Source organism: Pangasianodon hypophthalmus, chromosome 8 (genome assembly GCF_027358585.1).
Source record: "Pangasianodon hypophthalmus isolate fPanHyp1 chromosome 8, fPanHyp1.pri, whole genome shotgun sequence".
In the NCBI taxonomy this organism is placed as follows: domain Eukaryota; kingdom Metazoa; phylum Chordata; class Actinopteri; order Siluriformes; family Pangasiidae; genus Pangasianodon; species Pangasianodon hypophthalmus.
In genome coordinates, this window is record NC_069717.1 from 4,730,826 (window position 1) to 4,744,284 (window position 13,459).

Here is a 13,459-nt window from a genome sequence, read left to right on the forward strand (position 1 = left end):
ATTATAAAATCGGTGGTAAATAGCGGTGGTATAAGCAGGATAACACACTCCAGGCCAGACACGGATTATTTTCGCATAAACACACGGTCTGTTGTGTGTTATTCCTTACATGTAGTCCACATACATGAAGTAGTGATGCAGCAAATTTCTTTAATTTAGAATTCTCTCTTATCGCTATCTGGGGTAACACCTCATAGCTCGTGTGTAGTGGGCTGGGAAAACCCTTCACAAGGTTTGACTGCATCTTTTCTACTATATGTAATTCTGAAATCTGCAGAATGGGTGTGTTTCTCTTCTACACGTATCTCAACCAGGTTAAAGTCTGGCTACCCATAAAAATGAAAGATTTAAAGATTTCATTGGGAGTATGGCACAGGAGCATCACGGCCAGCCGATGTCTGATTATAAACTGGACAGAATAGGTATTCTGACAGCTTCCAGCCATCCAGCCTTCTCTGTGTGAGGAAATCACACTTAGCTAGCAAGATTTTAGGCATCTTTATTCAGACTGACTGTTTTTACTAGAGATGGCACCGATCCAGTTCCCAGGAAAATCCAGCAAAAAAATTGGTGGGGCAGATAGTGAAGAAAAAAAAGAATAAATTTGATCCAATCCTGGATCAACAAATTGAAAAGATTGGAATTGGATTTGTTTTTGGAATTGTAAATGTTTACATATAAAGACAATTTATTATATTTATTATTGTAATTTTTGTGTGAAAGCTGTGTTTTTATATAACCAGAGTTTTTAACTGTGTTTTTGTTCCTCTAAGTGCTTCAGTTTAAAATAAATAAATAAATAAATACATTAATAAATAAAATCAGGTTGAAGGAAAAATATCGGATATCGGCTGATACGCAGAGTTTCGGTATCAGTGTCAGAAAGGAAAAGTGGTATCGTGCCATCTCTAGCTTTTACCTCTGCATTTGTGCAGCTTGCTCCTTAACCATCATGGTCTCTGCAGGATGCTAACCAAGATGAGATTAAAAAGTAAATAAAAACGTTTCCACATTGTTTTGCAAAAAAAAAAATGCGAAACTTCACAGTGAGAACTCGCACAATCACTGACACAATCACTGATACACACATTAACAAGTGTCTCTCAAACTCTGCTTTTATCATTAGTCTGTGTTATTGTTTGTTTCTTCCAAGTGTACTTCCAGCCTGGGTGTAAGAAAGACGCTATATAAATTAAACATCATGTTATTATTATTATTATTATTATTATTATTATTATTAGCAGTAGTATTACTGAATACATTTTTTTTTGGTCTTATTTCACTGTTTGTTAAGAAACATCAGACGGGTTTAAAATCATAAAAATCATATCTAAAATGAAAAGAATGTTCTCACTCCTCAGACAATTTATTCAGTAATAAATTAATACTACTGCTACTTATAATAATAATAATAATAATAATAGTAATAATAATAATATGATGTTTAATTTATATAGCATCTTTCTAACACCCAGGCTGGAATTACACTTGGAAGAAACAAACAATAACACAAACTATTGATAAAAACAGAGTTTGAGTGATACTTGTTAATGTGCGTATCATTGATTGTGTCAGCGATTGTGCGAGTTCTCGCTGTGAAGTGTGTGCAGCACAGTCACGATCACATCACAGTGAACTACAGCAGTTAATTTGTCCTTGTTGTTGTAACAGTTCCCCTCTAACGGGAGTAATCAGATCCACATCCCAGCGCTGAGCGTGGACGGACTGTCTACTCCTGTCGTCCTGTCCCCGGGCCCTCAGAAACCGTAGACGTCCCGGCCCTCCCTGGCCCTCGAGACGACAGGTAACACACAGCCAGCACTCTGCACAGCGAGTCCTGATTGGTGGTCAGCTGAGCGTCTGGTCCAATGGCAGGCGAGCAGGATTGGATTACACCCTCAGGCTGGCTGTGTGATTGGCTGAAACGGGAACCTCTATCTTTCAGCCTCAGACTAAAAGGTGCCATTTTATAGACCAAGTTCCACTCAAGTTCATTTCTTCCCCTTGATTCTTTCATATCCTTACCGTTCTGTATGTTATTTATTTTTGTCGTCTCAACAGAGTAGATATTTTGGTGCATATTTTAGTTTCTTTTTCAAGGAGTTCGCTAAAATGTTTGGAATATACACCTTTTGAGGTCTCTCTTCTTTCCTCACCTGTTGTGAGACGACGCATCACGAAGCAGACTTTGTTTCTCCAGACTTCATTTCTTATTTTGTTAATAAAGACGTAAAGCTGAAATATATCAGAAGACAGCCAGATGGCAGTGAAGACACACTTCCTTCTTTTCCACTTCTGAACTTGCAAAGCATGACTTTTTTTCTGTTTTTTTTTTTTTTTTTTTTTAAGATTAAAACCGAAAACACATTTTAAAAAATGTGGATTTTCTTCATGACTGACTACATGGAATTTATTTTGCTAAAGAGGCATTTAATTCTCGTGGAATGAAAAGGCCATCTGTAGGAATTATAGAAGCGGAAACGGGAAATGGGAAGACAGCGCATGATCCGCCGATTATCAACTCCTCGTCATGACGCAGAATGTATCGATGTTCCTTTTTGCTACGACGTCGTTTCTTTCCCTCTCATCATTTACTCCCATTCCATTTTGAACGTTCATGTTTTTTTGTTTTTTGTTGGTCTTTTTTCTCGTCAGCTGTGTTGTGTAGAAATGTTTGTAGTTTTTATGTTCAATAACCTTTTCAGTTGTTGGTATTAGGGGAAAAAAAAAAAAAATGCCAGAGGAGACCAAAGACCAGCAATTTGTACTGAATTTAATGAGCATCTCTGTATGTGCTGCACATCTCTCTCTCTCTCTCTCTCTCTCTCTCTCTCAATCTGAGTTTCTCGCTTTGTCTCTGTCTGTTGCTAAATTTGTCACATAAAAGGGCTACAGGATTCATCACACTACCAAAACATCAGCTCTCTCTGCCTATCCTCAGTGACTGGAGTTACATAATAACTGACAATGATTTTCTTCATTATTCTACAAAGATATAAATGTTATTCTCTCTTCTTATTTTTTTTCTTGCCTCAACGGAGTTGGGTGTCTCTCCACATTTCTTTGCTGCGTGTTTAATCAGATTCATTGGGAAAAGTTGAGTATTTTTAAAACGAAACTCAATTCTCACCTCCAAGCTGTGAACTGTGTTATTTTTCTTTTTTCAGCATGAAAGTGGAGACAGACAAGTAAGTGTGATGCCGGTTTTTTTTTTTTTTTGTTTCATACAAAAGCACAATGACATTCTGGATTTAATTGCAGCTCATTGAAAAAGCTGTTCCCTTTCCTTATTTGAGAAGGTGTCATGCAATCATAACGCACTTAGTGCAAACGCACAGATTACACACACAAGCCCATTTTTCGAATACTTAATTACATCGTGTAAAACCAGGTAAAGTTTTTTTGTTTTTTTTTCCCCGGACTGTAAGACACTATAATGCTGCTAAGTGTATGCAGCGATATTTCTGTCAGACGGAATCATAAAGAAATGCAACAATGACATCGTAATTTACAGGATGATGTAAGGAATAGCGGTGCTTTGTGGCTCGACCCCAAGCAGATAACTCTTACTTTTCTACAACAGCATGTCCTGACGTGTTTTATCGCTCAGCGATTTATCAACAATTGCACTTTTTAATTAAGAACAAAAACTCATACTTTCTCTCCATTTATAGTTACGCTTAATGTTGTGAAATGTCTGTGAGACAAGTTGGTTCCTGTTATCACTTACATACTACCAGTTATTAACAGTAGTTCTTTCACCAGTCTCTCTCTTTTTTTTTTTTTCCTCGAGAAACCACTAATCGTAAACTCCGTCCTGAGAACTGTCCCGTAATGGAAAACTTACTGATCTTTACATAGCACTTGCACCGGAGACTCCTTCCATTAATGTTAAATAAACATATCGTTACACAAACCTTCATAATATCAGTGATTGTACGTTTGTCTCTGTTAAATAACACATTGTTTTATATGTTTATTATTAGCCTTCGTTTATGTACATTGTCTGCCATACAAGTCTCTCTGGATGAGTCTTACTGTAGAAAAAAAGAACGTATTAGAGCGAGCACATTAATATAAACCTGTGGTTTGAATTACAGCCTGAACTACTATCAGAGCTGCTGAATATTAATCAACAACTCTACGACAAATCAGATTTGATCAGTGCTCTGCTATAAATTCAGATTTACGAATCACAGCTTTCATGCTGCGTGTATAAATCAGTGGTTACACTGCCAAAGCAATGATTATATCACAAAGCTATTGACTGAAACACGTCACTGCTGTAGCATTTTGAGGCACGTGGACCAAGTGGACAGATTCGGAAAGCTGAAGGGGCAGAAAGCTTTGAGTTGTGACTTTGAGTTTAGTAAAAACTGTTAAACCTCCCGCAATGAAATGTACAAACTGGATGTGCGAGAAAGTCAGAAGCTTAGATGCACAGTTTGTTTCATGAACAATTCAAGTTGCGAAATGTACAGAATTGAATAAGGATGATTTATTTTGTGATTTATAAATTAAACATAGTTAAAGTTTGGTGACCGTTATTGTAGATCGACCATTAAACTCATAGCTGAACATTTAGAGGCACTTATTTCCTGCGTAAACAGGAAACATTTTGGAAATTCTGATGTCAAAATAGAAGTTTAGACACTAAACAAAATCACAGATTTGCCTTATTTCCCCTAAAACACAGCACAGTCCATTGTTCAAATGAAATTTGTTCAAATGAAATGTTAAAACGTCGCTTATTCAATGAAGAAACATACGTAGGTTTTTTTCACAGTATTTATCACACAGTATGTGTCTTACAGTCCGGAAAATAAATCAGTACTTAAGGTGTGAGTTACGGCACGCCATGTATATATTTTTCAGTAATCTATTTTAATCACCTTTGTAAGTGCAAAGAAGTTAGAGAACTGAAGCACAAGTGCACTGTATCAGTAGGAGTGCTGAGTACCCTATCGAGACACACAAACCCAATTTCGTGTTTAAATGGCGTTCTTAAATGCACACAGTGATTCATATGATTCATATTAACACACATCTGTGTGCACGTGCTGCGTTTGATGATTTTTTTTTTTTTTTCGTTTAATAACAGCAGTAAAGTCAGGCTCATAAGTATCCAGCTAGCTATGTTGCGTTATTGATGGTTTAAAATCATCATGCTAATTTTCTGCTTCTACGTCAAATAAATTTGTTAACAATGTAGAAAACCTGGGCCAAAGCTGATGTGTAAACCTATCAAAAGCCAGTAAAAATATACTCAAGTGCCAAATCTGACTCTTGAGTTAATTAGCAGGTCGCTAAGTGAGTAGCCTTGCATTAGACCAAGAACTTCTTTTTTCATCTTATTTCACTTTGTGTGTTTGATGATCATTTTGCTTTCTTTTACAACTCTGTGTTTGATTTCATGTATTTGTAATTTAATGGTAACAATTCTGACTGTTTGAATAAGGGGTTGAGGAAGTGCTGTTGATTTTGACCTCCTCTGGAATATCTGTGTTTTTCTGTTTGTGTTTTATGGTCCTGGGTTAGAAATGTCATTTCTGAAACACAACACAACACAACACACCTCACTAGCAGATTTGTACTGAAGCCATGTCTTGGATGCAGGTTGGGAATTCACACCTCGGTTTGCATGACATCACATTCGGATTTCAGGATTAGACGGTTATGCATGTGATTATAAAACTGACTGGATCTCGTTTCTACACTTAAGTCTAAACTCAAATTGTTCATTGAATTGGGGTTGAATCTTGAGTATTTTGTTTTATTCTGGACTGAAAATTAATGGTAACCATAATGAGCGAGCTTTTGGCTTTTTTTGCCTTTTTTTTTTTTATTTTTAATTATTTATTTTTATTTTTTAAGTAGTTCTTTAAGTGTACACTGATACCTTTACCAGACTCTTACTGATGAGGATGAGTGATAAAAGCCATTTCACACAAATAATAATTTTTTTTTTTTTTCTTTTTCACCATCGAGGCGCTTCGTTCATTTGTGTATAACAGGTAATTCGGGCAAGTAATACGATTGCAATATTTGATTTGCCACTGTGATCATTACTATTTTTGTCCTGACTGATGGTGAGTGATGCATTTAGTATTTTAAGAAGGACAGACAGAACGCAGGATGTGCAGTATATTTACACAAAGTCATGCGTTATGGTATTAATGAATGTGAATTCCAGGAAGAGGACTGGACTTGCTTTAATGCTGATTAGTTTCTGCACATGTCTGTAAAATACTGCATTCGTTTTTAAATCGCTTAAGCTTTTTACACTTGACTGCTCTCCAAAGAGTTGTTCTGCCACTTTAACCATCAGTAGACATGGAACCCATTAACACCGATCAATACACTGACAACATGCTGCGTACTCAATACTCCAAAATTAGCCTTTTCATCATTCGCTTTGGTGTAAAGAAGAAAAGCCATACTTCTTACCATTGTGGTGTAAGTCATAATGATCGCTTACTATATTTATCCTGTTTTTATATATAAATCTGTTAAGACTGTACATGTCAGATCTCCACCATTTGACAAATATCTTATGCATGATTTTGCTTCTGATTGTAACTTTTCTTGAAAAGTTTTTCAGAAGGTGATAGAAGCATCTGGGTTTTGCATTCGTTTGGCCTAATTAGGAAACTTCTAGGTGGCTGGAGTTAGTTTCTAAAAAAAAAAAAAAAAAGAAAAAAAAGAGAGCAGTGAGATTTTCTTGGGAAAGGTTACCAGAGCTGTTCAGGACTAATTGTAAATTCAGCTATAGCTTTGTAAATGCCAACTTCGACTGCTGTTGCTTGTGTTAAACCAGCTGCCTCTATGTGTTCTCATAAGATCAACATTTCTGAAGACTTCAGTTCCAACCCTAATCATTTACATCTGCTCCAGCTAATCAAACACCTTGTTGGATTTATCAAGCTCATCACCTCAGTTTATCCAGCTGTTCAGGCTGATCACGCATCATCCAGTTGTTCAGGCTGATCAAACATAATCCAGCTGTTGAAGCTGATCAAACATCCAGCTGACTGAGCTGATCAGATGTCATTCAACCTGATTAAACTTTGTCCAGTCGATTTAGCTGATTAAGCTTCGTCCAGCTGATCAGATCAGATGTCATCCAGCTGATTGAGCTGATCAGATTTCATCCAGCTGATCGAGCTGATCAGATTTTTTCAGCGTTATTGTATTGGTAAAGCTTTGTCCACCCAGTTCAGCTGACCAAACTTTGCCCATCTGTTTGAGCTGTTAAAATTTTGTCCAGCTGATCATACATACAGTTGAGCTGACCAAACTTTATCCAGCTGATTGAGCTGATCGGATTTCGTCCAGCCAATTTAGCTGCTCAGACTTTGATTCGATGAAATTACCTCCAGCTGATGAAGCTGCTCAGAATTTGTTCAGCCAGTTTAGCTGCTCAGTCTTTGTCCAGCTGTTCGATCTCATCAGAGTTTGTCTAGCTGTTCGATCTGATCAGAGTTTGTCTAGCTGTTCGATCTCATCAGAGTTTGTCTAGCTGTTCGATCTGATCAGAGTTTGTCTAGCTGTTCGATCTGATCAGAGTTTGTCTAGCTGTTCGATCTCATCAGAGTTTGTCTAGCTGTTCGATCTGATCAGAGTTTGTCTAGCTGTTCGATCTCATCAGAGTTTGTCTAGCTGTTCGATCTGATCAGAGTTTGTCTAGCTGTTCGATCTGATCAGAGTTTGTCCAGCTGTTCGATCTCATCAGAGTTTGTCCAGCTGTTCGATCTGATCAGAGTTTGTCCAGCTGTTCGATCTGATCAGAGTTTGTCTAGCTGTTCGATCTGATCAGAGTTTGTCCAGCTGTTCGATCTCATCAGAGTTTGTCCAGCTGTTCGATCTCATCAGAGTTTGTCCAGCTGTTCGATCTGATCAGAGTTTGTCTAGCTGTTCGATCTGATCAGAGTTTGTCCAGCTGTTCGATCTGATCAGAGTTTGTCCAGCTGTTCGATCTGATCAGAGTTTGTCTAGCTGTTCGATCTGATCAGAGTTTGTCTAGCTGTTCGATCTGATCAGAGTTTGTCTAGCTGTTCGATCTCATCAGAGTTTGTCTAGCTGTTCGATCTCATCAGAGTTTGTCTAGCTGTTCGATCTCATCAGAGTTTGTCTAGCTGTTCGATCTCATCAGAGTTTGTCTAGCTGTTCGATCTGATCAGAGTTTGTCTAGCTGTTCGATCTCATCAGAGTTTGTCTAGCTGTTCGATCTCATCAGAGTTTGTCTAGCTGTTCGATCTCATCAGAGTTTGTCCAGCTGTTCGATCTGATCAGAGTTTGTCCAGCTGTTCGATCTCATCAGAGTTTGTCCAGCTGTTCGATCTGATCAGAGTTTGTCCAGCTGTTCGATCTGATCAGAGTTTGTCTAGCTGTTCGATCTGATCAGAGTTTGTCCAGCTGTTCGATCTGATCAGAGTTTGTCCAGCTGTTCGATCTGATCAGAGTTTGTCTAGCTGTTCGATCTGATCAGAGTTTGTCCAGCTGTTCGATCTGATCAGAGTTTGTCCAGCTGTTCGATCTGATCAGAGTTTGTCTAGCTGTTCGATCTGATCAGAGTTTGTCCAGCTGTTCGATCTCATCAGAGTTTGTCCAGCTGTTCGATCTGATCAGAGTTTGTCCAGCTGTTCGATCTGATCAGAGTTTGTCCAGCTGTTCGATCTGATCAGAGTTTGTCTAGCTGTTCGATCTCATCAGAGTTTGTCCAGCTGTTCGATCTCATCAGAGTTTGTCCAGCTGTTCGATCTGATCAGAGTTTGTCTAGCTGTTCGATCTGATCACATTTTGTTCAGCTGAGTGAGCTGATCACATTTTTTCCAGCCGAGTGAGCTGATCCACTTCCAGCTCTTCCAGCTATACAAAGTTCAGAGGCAAATACAGAAGCTGCTAAAGAGGAACGATCACACAATGAGGGTAGTGGGAACTCCGTGGTTTAGACATTGGGCTACGGATTGGAAGGTTGTGAGTTCAAATCAAAGACACTTAAATCAGTTGTATCTTGTCTCAGTTGTAAATGATTGGATAAAAGCATCAGCCAAATGAAGTAAATGATCATGACTGATTATACATCAGCAGAGCAGGTGGTGGTGAATTAGGGTTGGAGCTCAACTCTTCATTGAAGATGTTTCTCCATGGGCAAGGTCGGAGATCCTGTAGCTAAAACTAATGCAATCAATGCTGTACATCTTGAAGCTATGATGACTGTTTAAGTACTTATTGTTGTACCCTTGAGCACCACGTTAAAGGAACCAGGCCTTAATATTGAGTTAAAAAAACTGGGATGGTCTTTACTGATGAAACATCAAATCAGCACTTTACTGTTATTATTAGGTTCAAGTTCCATGATTATATCAGTTATTGTTTTTTCAAAAGAGATAGAAGAATTTTCTAATCTGATTGTATGGTTTGAATTGTACATCTTTAAAAAAAAAAAAAAAAAAAAAAAAAGAATGTTAATCTATTATAGGATGATTTTCCCCATTTTTTTATTTTATTTTACCTGAACCAAAATTGTGCTGAAATTGTACTTGTGCAAGTTTTAATTGTGCAAAGTTGTTACCAGCATGCGCTTAATGTTGTAGTAATTTCAACTTTTATGCAAGTGGGCGCACGTGTTCTATACACATACACACACACACACACACACACACACACACACACACATATACTTACAAAAAGCCATTTATTGAACAATTGATGTAAACGTTGAAACAGGCAGTCCTGCAGGTCTGGGACCGTTTTTTTGTGGAAATGAAAGAGTCAGGTTGTTCGTATCCAATTTAAATACCAGCAAAGATTCATATGAACTCAAATTTTGCCATTTGTTGTGAGAAGTTACTGCTGATCGATGTTCTTAGGCGAGGATAAGCGTAAACGTCTTTGCTTTTGGATATTGCTTGGCGTTTTAAAGGTTTTTTTCTGAGGTATCAGAATCGAATTGTGGGTGGCTCAAAACTGTTAAAGACTTTTATAAAAAAAAAAAAAAAAAAAAAAAAAAAAAAAGAATTGTCTTTTAAAAGTTCCTGAAGCATCCAGTACTTTCTGCTGTAGTCAGGTGTGTCTCTGAAGTTGATTTTTCTCTTTAAACTGTTCCGCTATTATATGGTTTAGTATTGAATAATGTGCTGGGATGTCTTTGTGTTTAAAAAAAAAAAAGCAAGTGTCTGAATTTTCTGTAGTTCTAGTCCTGACTGAGTGTGGGACGTGGATTTCAGATCTATTTCTTGGCCTCCCTTTCCCAGATGAGACCTTCTCTCTGGGAGTTTATTTATAAAAAGGGACCAAGGGGCCTTTATTTTTCAGAACTGTCCAAATATGATATTATATTTACTGGAAAGAGACGAGATTATTTTTAATCTGCACATTCTACTTGGTTTATGTGTGTGTTATAGATATTAATCATGTTTTCTAAAGAAATATGGAGCAAATATATATATAAAAAAAATAAATAAAATGCTATTTTGTTCTTTATGTTGTTGCTGTTTCTTAAGTATGTGTGAGATCCTACAATTCTACAAAAAAAAAACAAAAAAAAAAAAACCTCTCGTTCATCCCCAAGTGGACTTGAGTGAAGTGAGTGTGACTGTTCAGCAGCTCAACTTGGACATCCAACATTGCACCTTTCCACATGGAGAATCCTTGTTGCCATCTTCAGGGGTCGTTCCAATACTTTATCAGCTCAAATAAGGCTAATCCAATGTCCATTATTTAGCATGCTACGTAGTTGCGTAGTTCCTGCTAGTTAGCATTCCATTTTAGTTAACACTAGTGTGGCTATGTATGCAAATATTAGCACGTTAAATGTTTAGTTCACTTCAGTTTTATTGTATTTGTATAACACTTTTAACAACAGACAATGTCACACAACAGCTGTACAGAAATCCAGAGGTAGATTTAGATCCCTTATGAGCAAACAAGTGGTGACGGTTACGAAAAACTTCCAGAGACAACGTCTTTTGGGTGACACCGGATAGTGGGATAAATCATTCCAGTATACATGTATAGAAGAGTAAAGACAAACAGTACGGCCATATTGTGAAGGAGTCCAGGGATTAGTACAGGACAGTCTTTATGATTACAGAAGCAGCTCTTATATACAAATGTACAGTATCCCATAATAACTGTAATATCCCTGAAGTAAACCGTCATAACGCCCATGATGTCATGGCAACAGACTTGGTTAATAAAGATCAGTCCTTGGTATTGGTCGATATTCAGAGCTCTGATATTGGCATTGTATCAGAAATGATACAGAAAATGGGATCTTACCCCAAATTGGTTACTGGTTTATGACTGTTATTAAAAAAAAAAACAAGTTTTGAAATAAAAAGTCTATCTATAATTCTCCGAGAAAGATAAAATCCCAAACCCAACCCCAGCAAATGGACTGTCTACTAAATTAATGATGTAATAGCAAATGGCAGCTGTGAGCATGTCATCATTCAGTGCCATAACAGACATCATCTAAATTTAACTAGATAAAATAGCCAGCCTCCTTCTGTGCCCTATAAATAGCAGAATAGAAGAGACACTGCAAATGCACCTCCTTGAAGGAATCTCCGTTTGGTGCGATCCGTCCTCGGGAGCTGCTTGCCTCCGGGGCGTGAGACAGTGAGATTTTAATTAAAGCAGCGCCACAGTGAGACTTTAATACAACGCTCTGATTAACAAAAGCCCACGACACTTCAGCAAACTCGCCTTTTATTCCACTAGGCTGGAAGTTGACAAGGGTGTGTGTGTGAGTGTGAAGCAGGATGATGAAAGACTGCGTCTGTCGTGTTTGTGGAGAATGTTGCAGTTGATAGAGAGAGAGAGAGAGAGAGAGAGAGAGAGATGTTTATGCAGCACATCACTGAGAAAGCCAGCACCATACCCCAAACTTCTAGTCCTCCCTGAAAGATTAAATGCTGCTCCTCTATTAGGTTTCAGTTCTGTAAGATGTGCACAGGCGCTTTTCCTAATTTACATATATTTACAGATATTGTTTATTCCGTGTGCTGTTTATCACATTCTCATGCTTATAACTGGTGATAAATATTCCACCTCTGTCTCCTATGTTTTTCTAATTCTGCTCTGTTGGAAATGAGGTACTGTTCTGCATTTCTAATATGTATACAGTTTGTCCCAGGAGAGATGGAGCATGCAAACAATTCCCATTTAACCAGAAAAAAATATATTAGCCATGTATGTGTAGAACATAATCTAAGATTTATTAGCAGGCTATGTGCAGATCATAGTTAGACCTAAAACAACGGCTGGTTGAAAATGTAGCCCAGGTTGATTTTCTGCTTTTCTTCACAATAAAGATATCCAGTTTGAGTAACACGGGAAATTGTAACCATTAGCTAATTTTAAAAAGAAAATCATTACAGTTAAAATGAATGTAATTTAATACTACTGTTAGTGCTACAAATGAACAGTGTTTTCAAAACAATCGCATCTTCTTTATTCTTAGTGAGGCGTAACCATAGATACTATCACCACTATGAAGTTGATTATTTTCCAATAACAGTAAAGTGTTTAATTCCTCTTATTCCACAGAAATTACGAAGAAGAAAGCGCTATCTGCCCTCTTCCGCATACATGAGCTGACATACGCCTACAATTAGCTAGTGTTGCTTTGATTGACAGCGGAAAGAAAGTATGCTCCTCCTTCACCGAGAGCTCTCTTGGCTCCCGGGGATGCATGACTGTGGCATCTTGTTTCTCTCCGATCTCTGAGCGAAAGGGCTAACACTTTTCTGTTGCGCCACTCGAGAGACCTATAGTTACATTTAATGTTGCGGAAGTTCCTGTTCTCACTTATGCTATAGCAGCTACTAAAAGATAAACAATAAACATTTCCTTCCAGAAAACAACACTCTTTAACAACTTATATAAAGTTAATTAATACTAAAAATAATAATCCTAATAGTTTAGTATTAGTCTTACGTCATGTGGGGAGTACTCCATGCTAGTCCCTGTGAATGAGTTGTTACTATCGAAATAATAACCTATTAGAACGAGTGCATTAATATAACCCTGTAATTTGCCTTACAGCCGGAACTACTGTCCTGAGCTGCTGTTATAGAAAATGAATCAACACCTTCTGACCAATCAGAATGGAGAATTCAATAGCGCTGCTATATAAACATATTAATAGTAACTCCTGGATGAACATGCAAGGGTATTCGACAATTCTTTAGCTGAATTTTGAGTTTTAATGACGTTTACAGACATCATTAACTTCATAATCATTTTGCAAAAGCCTAAAAATAGTCACAAACTTGTCATAAACAGCTCAAATAATGCTGATTGTAGCCATACAGGGTGAAACAACCTCTGGGATACTAACACGCTGGATACTAAGTGCAGGTTAAACACATATCTTTGTGTCACTTTTTAATTAGCTTTTTATTATCGCAGTAACCCGTCTGCCACTTGTGGGACGTGCTGATAGTGTGAT

General features: G+C 37.6%; 1 protein-coding gene across 2 annotated transcripts in view; it reads left to right on the forward strand.

Annotated features, from left to right (window-relative positions):
• The window catches only part of elk1 (ETS transcription factor ELK1), a 33,534-nt gene extending 23,049 nt beyond the window's left edge, over positions 1-10,485 (forward strand). For both annotated transcript variants that reach the window (XM_034306665.2, XM_026927951.3), the window contains one exon: positions 1,672-10,485. In XM_034306665.2, the coding sequence (XP_034162556.2) occupies positions 1,672-1,770 (99 nt within the window). In that variant the 3' untranslated portion in view covers positions 1,771-10,485. The remainder of the gene's footprint in view (positions 1-1,671) is intronic.
• The last annotated feature ends 2,974 nt before the right edge of the window (positions 10,486-13,459 follow it).